The sequence below is a fragment of the Podarcis raffonei genome, chromosome 4 (genome assembly GCF_027172205.1).
Source record: "Podarcis raffonei isolate rPodRaf1 chromosome 4, rPodRaf1.pri, whole genome shotgun sequence".
Taxonomy (NCBI): domain Eukaryota; kingdom Metazoa; phylum Chordata; class Lepidosauria; order Squamata; family Lacertidae; genus Podarcis; species Podarcis raffonei.
Window position 1 is genome coordinate 22,141,364 of NC_070605.1, and position 15,805 is coordinate 22,157,168.

A 15,805-nucleotide genomic window follows, 5' to 3' on the forward strand; every position below is an offset into this window, starting at 1 on the left:
CAACAACAACAACAACAACTGGAGAGCCAGTGTGGTGTAGTAGTTAAGAGCGGTAGTCTCCTAATCTGGGGAACCGGGTTCGCGCCTCCGCTCCTCCACATGCAGCTGCTGGGTGACCTTGGGCCAGTCACACTTCTCTGAAGTCTCTCAGCCCCACTCACCTCACAGAGCGTTTGTTGTGGGGAAGGGAAAGGGGAATGTTAGCCGCTTTGAGACTCCTGAAGGGGAGTGAAAAGCGGGATATCAAATCCAAACTCTTCTTCTAATAATAATAATATTTATACCCCACCCATCTGGCTGGGCTTCCCCAGCCACTCTGGGCGGTTTCCAAACAAAATATTAAAATACAAACATTAAAAGCTTGCACTGCTTCATGTTTTTCAGTGGCTTCCCTTGCATGTTCTAAATGGCAGGTTGCATCACACCGACAACATGACTGTCCCCACTTCCACTGAAGCTGATAGGAATGTTGCCATTTATTATTTCGGTGGGAAGGAGCAAGGTCTCTCTCATTGTATTTTAAGCTCTTTGTGAAGTTTGCTTCCATGTTTCTCATGGAGCTCAACCTCCTAAAGTCCCAAGCGCACAGCGGGGGTATTTGGGAGCTAGCAGGAAGTCTATTCAGCTGGCAACTTTTGTCGTCTCACGCTGTTCCCAGTGTGTCAAGTCAAGTGCTCAGACTGCCAAAACACAAATGTAGGAAGCTGCCTTTTAAAACACGAGACAAAGATCAGCGCCAAGGAATGAAACCAGAAATTACTCAAATACAATAGGAAGCTTGACGTCACCTAGAATTTATGACTTACCAGAATAGCAGAGACATGCCATGCTGCCAAAAAGAGAGAGAAATATTTGCCCACTTGGGCTGCCATTCCTACGACGGTGTCACTAAAATGATTATTTGGAAGCAGACAATGAGTCCACAGCTGAGGCAACATCATATTGGCCCTGGCTGCAGCTGACTCAGTCCAATATGGTCTCATTCATTCGTCCAAAAATAATGAAGTGCTGTTGTTCTTGTGAAACAGCAACATTCCATGCACTCCACAAGAAAACCAATTAAAAGAAAAACCCAACAACAGTTAAAACACAACAGCAAATAAAATTAATTCAGGATTCAAGATGAAGGTGAGATGGTTTTCAGACATCTGAAATCTGAAGCACCATCAAGCCAAGATAAAGCAGACTCATTATCTGTGGCTCTGAAGGGAAGGACTAAGAACCAATGAATGCAAATAGCAGCGAAGGAATTTATGGCTGAACTGAAATGAAGATTTTGTCAGTAGAGATGGACACATTGGTCAATTTCAGTATCTTATTTATCCAATTTTAAGTTCATAGTTCTACACGGGTTTGCAACTTTTTTTTAATTCAGCAAAATGTTAGTGCAAATATCTCCTAGTGCAAATCATTCCTTTACTGGGAGAAAGGCAGGAAATAAATAAAATTAATCAATCAATCAAATGAAAGGAGATCATTTGAACTCAATGGGACTTGCCTCTGGCAAGACATGCAGAGGATTGTGCTCTTAAAAGATTATGATTAAGCAGATACGCACGTATCTTTGCACGATCAAGGTGGAATAGTTTATTAGGGCTTCAGGAAGGAGGTATTGTTTATCCCTTTCTACAGCTCATTCCTACTGTCCATCTGCTGCCATGGCCCCAGTCAGCTGGTCCTTTCAGAAATGAAGAATGCAATTATGCATCTGCGAATGAAAGCAACACTGCAATCAAAAGAAGTTATTTTTAAGGGGTTCTTAAAGGTTGGTGCTGATAATACCATTCAGCTGTTAAAAGTTGCTGTAGCTCTGAAACTGACTGGGGAGTTTATAATTGAAATATCTGCCTTAGCGTGATATACATCTATCTGATAAAACAGGCCAGTCACTGCCTATCCTTTGTGGAACTCCATTATATTGATTACAGCTGAGTCAGATTTGTAATTTTCCCTGGTTCCTTTAGTTCTCTGAGACAGCAATGTAGTTAAGAGCTAATGTAGAGTAGTGATAATGAACAGACGTTGTAGGTGAGAAATTATCCGTGCAGATCTCAGCACAACTATTAACTGGACAGCCTTAGTTAAACCACTAAGGGACTGGTTCAGACTTGCAAAATAAAAGTTTGGAGCTATGGGGGCAAAGTGTTAAGAACTAGCATGCCTACATGCTCCCTCTTCCTGTCAGATGCTGTGATCCCATCCCTCTCTTTCTGGTTTCAAGCAAACCATTGTTTCTGAATTTTCATCTGAAACCAGCAAACTAAGGTTTGCAGATCAAGATTGGAGACCAGGATCAAATGCCTGAGGCTGGGGGTTCTTAAGGTTCTCTCACATAGTGCCAAACCATAGTCTGAATTAGAGATGGGTGGATCTGTAAATTTTGGATTCTCTCCGCTTCTCATTTTTCCACTCGCAAGTTCAGTTCTCCAAATTTCCACACCAGCCTGCCAATTTTTGAAACAAATCCTCACGAAAATTCAGCCGCATCTTTGCACTACATCTTCTCCTCATATGCACAACTTTGTCTGCAGTATTGTCTACTACACATTTGTGCAAAGCAATCCCCTGCTTATATAATGTATTTTGTATGCTGTTGTCAGCAATACATGTATTTTTATGCATACTTTGCCCTAGCGCAAGCATTTTTGTATCTTTTACATGGCTGGAAAACTGCATCGCAAAATGTGAATTTTGAAGGATGGCTTCATCTTGGTTTGTTTACAGTTTCAGAAATTGAGAATCAGGTAGGTTTGCCTAGAAATGTTAGCAGAATTAAATTTTCCCCCCATCCCAAAGCTGAACCAGTCCAACGATCTCTCTCCCAGGCTGCAGTAAGGGGAAAACTTGTGGAAGGATAACTATTTGAAGATGGAGCAGAACAAAAGTGGGAGCAGTGATGCTTTTCAAAAACCTTTTCACTGCTGATGGGAGTTGTAGTCTGAAAACATGACTATGCCAGCTAAGACTGGTGAGAGTTGTAGTCCAAAACATCTGCAGGGCACCAGGGCTGGTTTATTCCTTTAACCCTTCCTTTGCCCATGGCATATGTCTGCCAGCTGGGCTCAAGCAACCATAAGCCAGGTTGACCCCCCACCCCAGGTACTTCCTTTTGTGTTCATGTCTTTGTACAGGAAAGGTTTGCAGTGGGTGAAAGGATACATGGAATTTCCTTATTACGATTGTTCACCTATCAAAAAGAGTGCATTTTGTCTAAAGGCTACTGGCAACAGTAATCCAAACGGTTATTTTCCATTTTATGAAAGAACCTTTTTCTGCCCTTCCTTTTGATGCCTTTGAGCATCCAACCTCTAATCTTGGTATTCTGTTGCAGTCAAAAGATCTGGATCCCCTCGAGATGTCTTTGCAAATCTGCAAGTTAAGGTTGTTGAAATCTGGACATGAGCCCAGAGTATTTCACTGAATTAGGTTTTGTCCTAGCCTTGTAATTAAAGTAGCAGTGCTGGAACATGCTCAGGACAGACCCTTAAAAGAAAAACAAAAAACAAAAACCTATGTTCAAAGCAAGATTTTTAAAAATATTTTTTAAAAGCCTAATCTTCTCCATGTCAGCAATTCCCAGTTAGGAAGTTAGGACACCACAGCATGTCCCGAAAGCTATATTGGCGTAGCTACATTACACGGTGGATATCAGGCCAGGAACAGGAGGACTGCGGCACACAGGTGGGAATGCAGTAAGTGACCCTGGCAAAAGTAGGTACCTTTTCTGCCAGCCTGTCTTAATGTAGAGAGTGGAAAACCAGGGCACACATTGGTCTGATATTTGCCAAAATTATCTAGGTGGATGAGGATAGCGTTCCAGCATGGCTTGAATATCAAAAACGAGTAAAGATGTACATTTTTATACAGTGGTACCTCAGGTTAAGTACTTAATTCGTTCCGGAGGTCCGTACTTAACCTGAAACTGTTCTTAACCTGAAGCACCACTTTAGCTAATGGGGCCTCCTGCTGCCACCACGCCGCTGGAGCACAATTTCTGTTCTCATCCTGAAGCAAAGTTCTTAACCCGAGGTACTATTTCTGGGTTAGCGGAGTCTGTAACCTGAAGCTTATGTAACCTGAGGTACCACTGTACATTGGTTAAATGGCAGGCTTGTGTCTTGCAACGACCCCCTTCGTCATGCAGTGGCTCTCTTTGCTTTTTGTATAGGGAAGAAGGTACGTTGTACTCACCCTCCATGATCTCATTCAGTGGGGGCCATCGCAGAGTTGGGGATAGAGGCAGAGATGGCCCTGTTACTGGGCAGAGTGAGGTGGCTGCCTCAGGTGGCAGATGCCAGAAGGGGCAGGGGTGAGGTGTTGGAGGACAGAGCCCTGTGTGCTACACAGCCTGGGCTAGCTCCTCCACCAACCTACCACACTGTCCTGGAAGTTGCTGTCATATAAGTACTGGTGAAATAAGATTCAGCTGCCACTCAGGCAGTTTCTTTCTGTATGGAGAATTGGAGAGGGAGGCATTTCATCATTTACCTCAAGCAACAAAGTATTTTGAGCTGCCCTTGTGTAGCATTGGTTGTTTGTTTGTTTGTTTTATTAAATTTATACACCCCTCATGTTGGGAAAGGTTGAGGGCACAAAGAGAAGGGGATGACAGAGGACAAGATAGTTGGACAGTGTTCTTGAAGCTACCAGCATGAGTTTGACCAAACTGTGGGAGGCAGTGGAAGACAGGAGTGTCTGGCGTGCTCTGGTCCATGGGGTCACGAAGAATCGGACATGACTAAATGACTAAACAACAATAATATACACCGCCTTTCATCAAAAGATCTTAGGGTGAATCACAGAATAAAATACAAGATAAAACACAAGTATATAATAAAACCAAAACAACAAAACAAAACCCACCCACCCCTTCTCACAGATACACTTAAAAGGCTGTATGTTATTAAACAGCCGAAGGCCTGGTTGAAGTGGAAAATTTTTGCCTGGCATGTAAAAATATGCAATGAAGGCACCAGGAAAACCTCCCTGGGGAGAAGAGCATTCCACAAACGGGGAGCCACTATAGAAAAGAGCCATTCTCGTGTTGCCACCCTCTAGACCCCACAAAGGAGGAGGCACACAAAGAAGGGCCTTAGATGATGAACACAGAGTCCGGGGCAGTTTGTATGGGGCGAGGCGGTCCTTGAGGCATCGTTGTCATGGTAACACCGTCTCCAGGCCCAGTGCTTTGCTCATTACATTTCTGCCCAGTACTTCCCACTCTATCCCTCTTGTCCCTCAAGGAAGAGTTCCATATACAGATTGTGTCACCACAACAAGCCTGTGAGGAAGGCTAGGCTGAGAGAGAGCGTGACCGGCTCAAGGATACCCAGTCTGTGTTGTGGCCGGTTAGGGATCTGAATCCAGATCTTCACAGTCCTAGCCTGGCCTAGCCTGGCACTCTAACTACTATACCACATTGTTCTTTACTCTCCCCCGCCCCATTTACCTATAAGCCTTACTTGCTAGCTTTTTAGAAACACCTGGCTGCCCGTTGTTATAAGAATGTTGCACTAGATGGACTCTTCTTTCGTAAGCCAGAAATAAAGGTGAAAGCTATTGGGATAAAGGCCAAACTTTCTCCTTGCCAAAGAGGATCTTAAGCTAGTATGAACCTGCTGCCCCATCTTTTATTTTCTTTTTAACCAGAATGCTTTTTCTTAACAACATTGCTGAGGATCATGTAGCTAGAGGGGACAAAATAGTAGTACAGTGAGAATTTTAGGAAATGCTAGGAAAGAGCTTTGGCCACCTTCCCTTGTTGTAAAAATGCCCCCAGAGTCCATGATGGGGTCTCTGTTGTGCTCAAATGGCTGCAGGTACAACTCTAGAACTCCTGGACATCAAATAATGCTGGATGTTGGAAGACTTAGGGCAGATAAAAGTATGTTTCCATGCAGTAAGCATTTAAAATATGGAACTTGCTCCCAGAGGAGGTAGTGATTGCCACGCGCTTGGATGGCTTTAGAAGAGGATTAGACAAATTCATGGAAGATAAGACTATCAATGCTTACTAGCCATGATCACTATGTTCTGCCTCCATTGCTGGAGACCTTATGCCTCTGAATACTAGTTGCTGGGAATTGCATGTGCTGTTGTGCTCATGTCCTGCTTGCAGACTTCCCATAGGCAACCAGTTGGCTACTGAGAGAACAAAATAGTGGATTGGATGGGCCATTGCCTTGCCCCAGCAAGCTCTTCTTGACACTCAGATCAGCCAAATCAACCCTGGCAACCAATGGGGTGATGGATGTTCACAGCCCATTTGCTCTCACATGGATTCTCCAAAAAGCTGAGTGCACTCAGAGGGTACTCATTCTGAATTTCCCATCGTTGACAGTCACAAGTGGCCTGAGCTCCAATTATGCTTCCTGGCATCTGCACAGTAGAAGGCGACCATCCACCCATCATCTTTTTTATTTGCATGCCACCTTTCCATAGTTAAACCCATGCTCAAGGTGGCTTACAACACACACACCCCAACAACACCTTAGCGCAAGAGTCTGCTCAGCAGCTTCAGCTTTTGTAGCTGGAGTCAGACAGGACCCTGCCCTCCCAGCCCAGGTGGATAAAGGCCTGAAAGGAAGGGAGTATGTCTCCCAGGTTTCACAGCCAAGGTAGGACCAATGCAGACAGCAAAGCTTGCAAGACACATGACTAATTGGTGTGAGGTCATCCCATGACAGGCAGCATCTATCTTGCTCCCCAACCAGTAAAATTTCCCCGAATGGCATGCAGCTAAAAAACGCTGAGCCAAGAGTCAGAGAGGATCCCATTGATTTCTGCTCTTAAAAGACTGTGGCATTAAATTATTAGAGATAAGAAGAAACTCATTGACCATGGAAATTGTCTCCATCGAAGAGATAATATGCCTATTGCAACCTCTGAGACCTTGTTTGAGACCTTTAAGTGCTACTATTCCTTCAAGGGCTTCCCTTAGTAAACATCTGCTGTGGAGAAGTATTGGACTCCAGCTGTTTGCAGCTGTAAAGCCTTGAATGCCTAATATTTACACAGTGGGGGGTAGGCTGCATTCGCAGCTGTGTTCCCCTCCTGAATTCCTTCCTCCACTTGAACTCCCCACCCGCACCCCCCATGAAACAAAAACCCCAAACGGAATAGCTCGCCCAGGAAAACTTTGGTTGTGCTTGAATCACAAGGAGCCTTAAAACGCCACAAAATTGCAGCTGCAACATTCTCAGGAAAGTTGTGCAAGGCTGGAGTAGGCAAGGAAAAGTGAGTGATTTGCAAAACTGGTTTACTCAAGGCTTGCTACATGAATGTTTAGAAAGTCGGCAGCACAGGGACAGACGAGTGGAGAGGCAGCCCACAAATGATGAATAGCTTTCTGCTACTCAGACAGTTTTAAACAATTGGTGCACGTGTGTGTGCGCACACAGAACAAGCCCCCAGCACGGGATCAAGCGATTCTTCTTGTTTTCTGCTTGATGCTTTACAAACAGCCAGTAGAGACAGGATCTGAATTTAATGCTGTTAAAGAAATTACTGCAGAGCAGACAAAGCTACCAACAATGCTCAGCCATAGTTTGTTTTCTGTGCCAAGGTTTTGCTCTGGAACATCTGCAGGGAACAGTATACAACCAGTTCCAGATTGCTAGTCATTGGAGTGAGTGGGCTGTCCGTAGAATGTAGGACACCTTGAAGAAGCTGTGAAATTCCAGGAAGGAGAGAATCCAGGAAGGAGAGAACTGAGTCCGTTGAGTCTCTCCTAGCAGAAGATCCTCATTGATCCACAATGGGTTTCCAAGGGGTAACTGTGTGCAGCCCTGTATTGTCACCTTTTCTCTTCTGATCAAGCGTACACCATCTAGGAGAACTTCTAAAAGGCTCTTGGGGGAAAGTAATTTAGGAGGAGTTGGTCCTCTGATCTCCTTACAATTTTTTCCCTGTATTCTATTCAGGTTGGAACCTTCCCAAGGGTTTTGGAAAGAAGCTGGATAAATGCTATTCTATTCCTCTTCAGGTGCCACCATTGGAACTGGCCCTCCAATCAGTTAACATTTGCCTGCAATTGCACAACAGAATCTACAAATGTTCATCTTCAGAATGGAAGGTTGTTGCTGGGTTGGTTGGTGAGGGTCCAGACATTCTAAATCATCCTTCTCCAACCTGACGCCCCACAGATGTTTTGGACTATAACTCCTATCCCCAACTTGCATTTCCTGTGGCCATGCATGATGGGAGTTGTAGCCCAATAACATCTGGAGGACACCAGCTTTTGGAATTCTGCTCTAAACTGTCTAGAATGGGTACCCATCTTAAAAGGAACTAGTAAGAAGAAAAGAGTGTCTTTCATCATGTGCACCACAGACACACCCATTTACATGCATACTCACATAAAATTAGAGGGATTGTGATTTTAGATCAGAGGGAAGCTTCCAGGCATAATTGTGAGTCCTCCCTTCATCTCTCATCTTAGAAATTAGCCACAATCCAGAGGATCTGTTTAATCAAAGATCCCTGGAAATGTTTCAGAATTTGAACTGATAAGTTTGCCAGCAAGTGGTTCCTTTCCTCCCTTTCTATTTTTGGAAAATGTTCCACAGATCTTTGATCTATGGGGCTCTCCTCCTGTTCCTAGAGGAGATTGCAGAAAACAGCAGAAAAATAAAATAAAATAAGCCAACCTCCCTGATATTAGGGTCAACATTGCACAGCAACTTTCAACCACTTACTGCAGTCCCTGCTCACCTTGGTCAGAAATACATTCTTTAATAATATACCATGCTCTCTTGGTAAATTCAGATAACAAGTTCTGCATTCCTCGTTTTCCTATCTGAAGAGGGTCAGAGCATGATTGCCACCATAGCAACCACACTTTCAAAAACTCTGGTTGGAAAACAAAACTCCTGCATATTTTGGGCCAAATCTGAATTTAAGCCAGGGATGATTGCAGTGCCTGTAAAATAAGGAACAGTGCAGAACAAATACATCTGGAATTATGGGCCATGAGAGCATACGTGACTGCCTTTGTCAGAGTCTTGGTCCAACTAACTCTGTACCAACAACTCTGATTGAGAGTAGCTCTCTAGAAACTCAAGCCTTGCTCCCTGAGATCCTCCAGATTAAGATATCTGCAACTGTATCTGGGATCCTGTGCATTCAAAGCATGCACTTCACTGCTAGAAAGTTGCTTCTTCACTGGTTCAGCAAAGCTTGTAGTGGGCAGACTTGAGTCTCAGCACATGACTTAAGCCTTGGGGAGATCTGTTCCGTTGGGATTCCCAACACTTAATGGACATAAGGATATATCTTTGTGCTACTTCACACACTGCAATTTCCTAAAACCACTTCCCCATGGAGCAAATGTGTGAAACTTGCAGGGAACTCAGCATGTGCGAATGACGCAACATGTGCCTGACTTGCTGTGGATATGTGCATTGGCTGGCTTCAACTTGTGCACAACATAGAATAATAGATTCATTGTAGAGTTGGAAGCAGTCACAAGAGTCATCTAGTCCAATCCCCAGCAATACAGGAATTTTGTTGTCCAACATGGAGTTTGAACACACAACCCTGGAATTAAGAGTCTTATGTTCTACCAACTGAGCAAAAATGTATACACACTGAAGGTACCCCACATGCAAGTGTACCCCATGCATGCAGGGTGAATCCAGGTTTGCCAGGTGTGTGTGACAATTTCTTTACACCCTGACTTCATGCACATTCCTACATGAAAGCATTCCCCATGTCGGAATTTGTAATGTTTGAATGTGGCCCTGGGTGTGTGACTTTTGAAAGATTCAGATGCACTCATGCAACTAATCCAACCTCCTGTGACCATGAATGTATGTTTCTGGAGCTGCATGTGTCCACTCAGCTAATGTACACAATTTCAGAATTAGTATGGGCTGCATAACAGCTGCCGCAATCTTTGCAAGAGTGGTATGTATGTGTGTTTGTATGAAAGACACGGGGGGGGGCGGTGCCTTCTGCAAAACTACTCCCTGGATCTCTAGTTGTTCCTCAGAGTGTCAACAGCCTTGCCCTACCTATGCTGGGAAAACAAACCTTTAAGTGGGGCACACAAGGTCTGCAGCCAAAAGCAAGATGGCCAGCTGGCAGCTGCTATGAATCACAGAATCATAGAATTGTAGAGTCCAACTCCCTACAATGCAGGAATATGGTAAAGGTAAATGACCCCGGACAGTTAAATCCAGTCAAAGGCAACTATGGGATTGCAGCTCTCATCTTGCTTCAGGCTGAGGGAGCCAGTGTTTGTCCACATGTGGCCAGCATGACTAAACCGCTTCTGGCACAACAGAACACCATGATGGAAACCAGAGCGCATGGAAATGCCATTTACCTTCCTGCTGCAGTGGTACCTATTTATCTACTTGCACTGGCCTGCTTTTGAACTGTTAGGTTGGCAGGAGCTGGGACAGAGCGACAGGAGCTCACCTGGATGCGCAAATTCGAACCGTCGACCGTCTGATCAGCAAAGTCAAGAGGCTCAGTGGTTTAGACCACAGTGCCACCCGCATCCCCCCTTTTTTACCTGCAGGAATATACAGCTGCCCCATACCAGGATCAAACCTGCAACCTAGGCGTTATCAGCATCATCCTCTAACCAACTGAGCTCTCCAGGCTGATGAGCTCCGTAGACAATTCTTGCTTCACAAAACCCAAGTCTTGTAGCACCGTAAATATTTGCCATTTATTACTTTCACACACTAGACACCACTTCATCAGTCGCTTCAAGAGTTCTGCATTTATTGCACTGAATGCAGGTCTAGTTACATGAGCAGAGGGGAGAGGGGCACTCCAAGCCCACCATCGACATGTGCACCAATGCATTGCGCATGGTGGGTTGCCAACAGAAACCCTGCACATGGCATCCTGGTGAGATCATGCATTGTGTGAGCGATTATTTGCATGACCATTCCTAGTGCAACCTGTGGTGCGTCAAGCAGCCTCAGATGTCCTTTGAGGCGGGGGAGTTGCTTGCATCCCAGTTGCCCTCTCTTACGCATCTCCTCTCGCAAGTGCACCGCCTGAGAGGACATCCAGGGGGCGCGTTTCCACCACGCGCCCGGTCAGTTTCACACACCAGGAGCAAAAGTTGAGAGAAAGAAGAGACACTCACCATCTCTCCGCAGGTTCGAAGCGCGCAAGGCTCGGATAGATCCGCTCTGGGCGCCGGCGCTGGAGCCCTGTCGGTTGCAAAAGCTGGCGCAGATCGCAACGTAAAAGAGGAGATGCTCAAGCGGTTGCATTGGGACGCTTTGCTGCTTAGCACAAAGTCTTTACTTTTTAAAAAAGTGAGGACGGATTCCTCTTCGAAATGGAATATCTCCCTGTTCGCGACGCTTTTAAAGCCTTCGCTTTGTCCCCTCCCGAGCTGACTCTCCAAACTCAGCCCCGATGATGTCCAACATGAATGAACTCCCCCCTCCCCGCTTCCTCGCCCTCCTCCCCTCTAAAGTGGCTGGCTGGCTGCAGGGACGATGAGGTGGGAAACCTCTTTGCCAAGTTACAACAGTTAAGAGAGGGAGGCGGGCAAACGGACAGGTTGCCCTCCTCCGCCAGCCCTCCAGGCTTCCTGCGCTCCACCGGCAGCTCCGCTTAAGCAGTGGGGGCGGGAAGTGATCCTGCCGAGGGATCTGGCTCCGGAGACTCTGCAGGGGGTGGGGTGGGGCTGCTTCATCCAGCGGCAGGCTCGCAACGCCCCCCTCGCCGTCGCCAGGGTGGATAGCGCCCCCCGTCCCGCGCCTGAGCTGCGCGCCAGGCTCTGCCCGATCCGGCGGGGAGCGCTCAGAATCCGGCGAGGGGGTCTCTCTTCTCGCTCGGGCAACTGAGCATCGCCGCTCGGGGGGCCGGAGGCGCTCGGCGAGGTGGTCTGGAGGAGCGATCGCGAGCTTTTGGCTGGCTGGCTCGCTTTCTTTTCTTTTTTTGCGCGCGGAAGGGAAACGCGCCGGAGACGGCGCCCCAGGGAGGAAAGGAGGTGGCGGCGGCGGCCCCGGCGCCTCTGGCCACTGGGGCAAGGGAGGCGGCGGAGCAGCCGGACGGGAAGGAGGGGAAAGAGGGAAGCCGTCTGCTTTCAGGGCAACCTGCGGGGAGATCCCCTCTCAGGGATCCCAGCAGCCAGCAAACTCTCAATCCCTTGGAAAGGTTGGGGAATCCACAAATTGTCTCTCTGATGCTAGCTCAGTTGGTAGAACATGAGACGCCTGATCTCCAGGTCGTGGGTTTGAGCCCCACGTTAGGCAAAAGTTTCTAGCATTGCTGGGGGTTGAGCTAGATGACCCTCGTGGTCCCTTCCAGCCATGGTGCCAGCTTGAATAAAATATTGGGCGTCAGGGGGGAAGGTATGCCCCGCCCTAAATAATCTATTGCAAACTGTGGTGCACACACACAATTTGAATGGCAATGCCCATCAACTGGGGGTGCGGGGCTCAAATATTTTTTTTGGGGTGGGGCAAAAGGATCTCAGGCCCTAGGAGTTGGCTCCTCTTTTCCCAACTCTACAATTTGATGGTTTGATGACGCATCAGAGACATCCAGATTTGATGGATTCGACGCATTTCTAGCCCACCTTTTGGCCCCAAGGAGTTCAAGGTGGCCTACATGGTTCTCCCCTTCCTCATTTAATTTACACAGCAGCCCTGCATGGCTGAGAGGCCCTGACTAGCCCAAGGTCACCTGGTGAGCTCCATATAGTTGTAGGATCCAGGCATAGGCAAACTCTGGCCCTCCAGATGTTTGGGACTACAACTCCCATCATCCCTAGCTAACAGGACCAGTGGTCAGGGATGATGGGACTTGTAGTCCTAAACATCTGGAGGGCCGGAGTTTGCCTATGCCTAATGTTGCCTGATAGTGAGCCAGACCGATGGTCCATCCAGTTCAGTATTATCATAGAATCGTAGAATTGGGACGCTGAGAGTCATTGAGTCCAACCCACTGCCATGCAGGAAGCATCCTTTGAGAAAAAGTGGTGTGCCCTTAAGGAAAGGCCTGTGGCTCAGCGTTAGAGCTTCTGCAAAAGTGTCCGGTTCAGTCCACGGCATCTCAAGGTAGGGCTGGGAATGTCTTCTGCCTGAAACCCGGAAGAGGGCCACAGCTAGTGGTGGAACATCTGCTTTTAAGAAGGTTCCAGGTTCAGTTCCTGACAAGACCCCTGCCTGAAACTCTAGAGCCGCTGCCTGTCCATGTAGTAATAATAATAATAATAATTTATTATTTATACCCCGCCCATCTGGCTGAGTTTCCCCAGCCACTCTGGGCGGCTCCCAATCAGTGTTAAAAACAGTACAGCGTTACATATTAAAAACTTCCCTGAACAGGGCTGCCTTCAGATGTCTTCTGAATGTCAGGTAATTATTTATCTCTTTGACATCTGATGGGAGGGCGTTCCACAGGGCGGGCGCAATTCTGTAGGCAATTCTGAGCTATATGGACCAGTGGTTTTCTATGCTAGGTAGAGAGCTGATGGGGACATCCCTTCCCTCCCATCTTGCTTAGTTTCTGGGTGCAGAAGAGGGACAGAAGGTCCCTTTCTTCCTCTACTAAGCCACTCATTTCCTCACTACCATGCAGTTGCTGGTTGTTCCCATCATCCCCAGCCAGCCAAGCCAATGGGTAGGAATAATGGAGGCTGCTGTCCAGCAATAATGGGGAGCCAAGGTCTAGGTGTCCCCTGAAGACACTTGAAATCTCCAGGTTCTCTCCCAGGCCTACCTGAAGATATTGGGGATTGGACTTGGGACCTTGGGCACACAAAGTTGATGCTCCATCACTGAGCCAAGGCCTTCCCCAAAGAGAGAGGAGTGCATTAAAGCACTTTGTCATCCCAGTAGAACTACCACTGAGCCACAGTCCTCCCCCCACCCACAATGTGATAACTCCATTAGATTGTCACCCGAGGCAGCCATTCCATAAACTTACTTGGTAGGAGAGATGGAAAGCTGGGATCATTCCATCAGCTTTGCTGAAAGACCAACTGTGTCACACTCATTTAACCCCTGAACTATCCCTGCTGGTCTTTATAAGAACAGGAATTGGTTTTTGAGTTTTATTTTTGCCTCTTCTCTCCTCGTCCCTTTCCCCTTGTGTGTTGGGTTGTATTCCCTCCCCCCAATTGTTAACTTGCAGGCAGGGACAGTCTCATTTTAACTGACTGCATGTAATGTACTCTGGGAGAGTTTCTGGCCAAAAATCAAGTTATGGATGCACTAACTAAATAAATAAATAAAAATCCACACTGTTTAAAACAGGACTTTTGCAGTTAGGGAAGTGGTGGGGAAATGCACTGTGAAAAGTGTGGGATGGAAGAAGGATCAATGTATTAACACCCAACAAGCAAATCCACCCAGGTGAGCTGTTTCAGTTGGTAGAACATGAGACTCTTAATCCCAAGGTTCGTGAGTTTGAGTCCTAGCTTGGGCAAAAGATTGCTGCATCGCAGGGGGCTGGACTAAATGACCCTTGTGGTCCCTTCCAATTCTACAATTCTATGATTCTAAATCAGAACAAATGTCCAATAGAAAACAGATAATAGCCTAACTTCTGTGCAAGAAAATCAGGATGAATGTTCAAATAAGTACGTCATCTGGAGGGGTCCAAAGTTTTGTTCATGCATATCATCACTTGCACTTGCAATAGATCTGGGCTAAAGTATTTACTGAAAAGCAAAAAAAAAATAAGTGATCAGAAAGTCTGATACTTGGGTATTTTCATATTATGAAGTTCTCGGATTCCTCCCCCCGCAGCCACTGCCTTCCTAGCCAATTACGGTACCAGCTTGAGGGATGAAAGGACAGATTTCAAAGGCTGAGTGCGCCAAATATCCCAGAACCAGAAGAGCAAAGGGATAAAGTGAACTCCGAGGATGACAGCTGTTGGAAGGAAGCCAGTCACATAAAGATGCTGGCCCCGGAATACCAGAAGCGACTGGCATGCGTCCCAAATCAATTAAGGAAGATTACTGCAGCATAGGCAATATACTTGTCTCCCACAGCAGAAAATGTAGATAGCAAAGTTAAAAAGCGAAGAGAAATGTTAACTAATGAAATCAAGAAAGGAAACCTATGGATATTTGAATTGCAAAATTAGGTACGGTGGGTTAATTTTTTTTAAGGCAGTAGGATATGAAATTCTCACACAAATTGAAGGGCTGGTACATACTGGAAAGATTGGATTCGCAGATCATATAGACAGATTTATACTGCTCCAAATCTTACATGATTTCTCTCAAGGGAAAACCATTAAGCTGTGCAGTACTGTCAGCAACCATGCATGTCAACACCTGGATGCATTTTTTAAAAATAAAAAAACTAAAGAAAAAGATTGAATAGAAACATTTTTAAAAAAACGTAAGCAAAGGGAAAACAGTATTCCCAAGTGCCTGCTCTGATTTATGCCCCAGCCTCAGAACATCCAGATGTTTTGGCCAACGATCTAGGAAGATAGGAAGCTGTCTTTTAATGAGTGAGATTGTTGGGTCCATCTAATTCAGTATCATCCACACTGACTGTCAGTGGTTCGCCATCATTTCAGGCAGGTGTCTCTCCCACCCTACCTAGAGGTGCTGGAGATGAAGCCTGGGACCTTCTGCATCCAAGTCAGATTCTCTCCTACTTCAAGCATCCCTGACCACCAGCCATTCCAGCCAGGGCTAATGGGTCCTGGAGCCCAAAACATTTGTGAAGGCACCAAGCTGGGAAAGGCTGGTCTATACTCTTTCCATCTGCAGAACAGGTATGGGGAGATTCTTTAACACCAAGAAGGGAGGCTAAGCAAGCCAGATTTTACTTTAAAGTCTCCCTCTGGTAGCCACTACAGT

At 46.2% G+C, this 15,805-nt stretch overlaps 1 protein-coding gene across 1 annotated transcript in view; it reads right to left on the bottom strand.

Moving 5' to 3' along the window:
- The window catches only part of PDGFD (platelet derived growth factor D), a 150,323-nt gene extending 138,327 nt beyond the window's left edge, over positions 1–11,996 (bottom strand). The window contains exon 1 of the mRNA XM_053385714.1: positions 11,108–11,996. Coding sequence (XP_053241689.1) covers positions 11,108–11,237 — 130 coding nt within the window. The 5' untranslated portion in view covers positions 11,238–11,996. The remainder of the gene's footprint in view (positions 1–11,107) is intronic.
- Between the last annotated feature and the right edge of the window lie 3,809 nt (positions 11,997–15,805).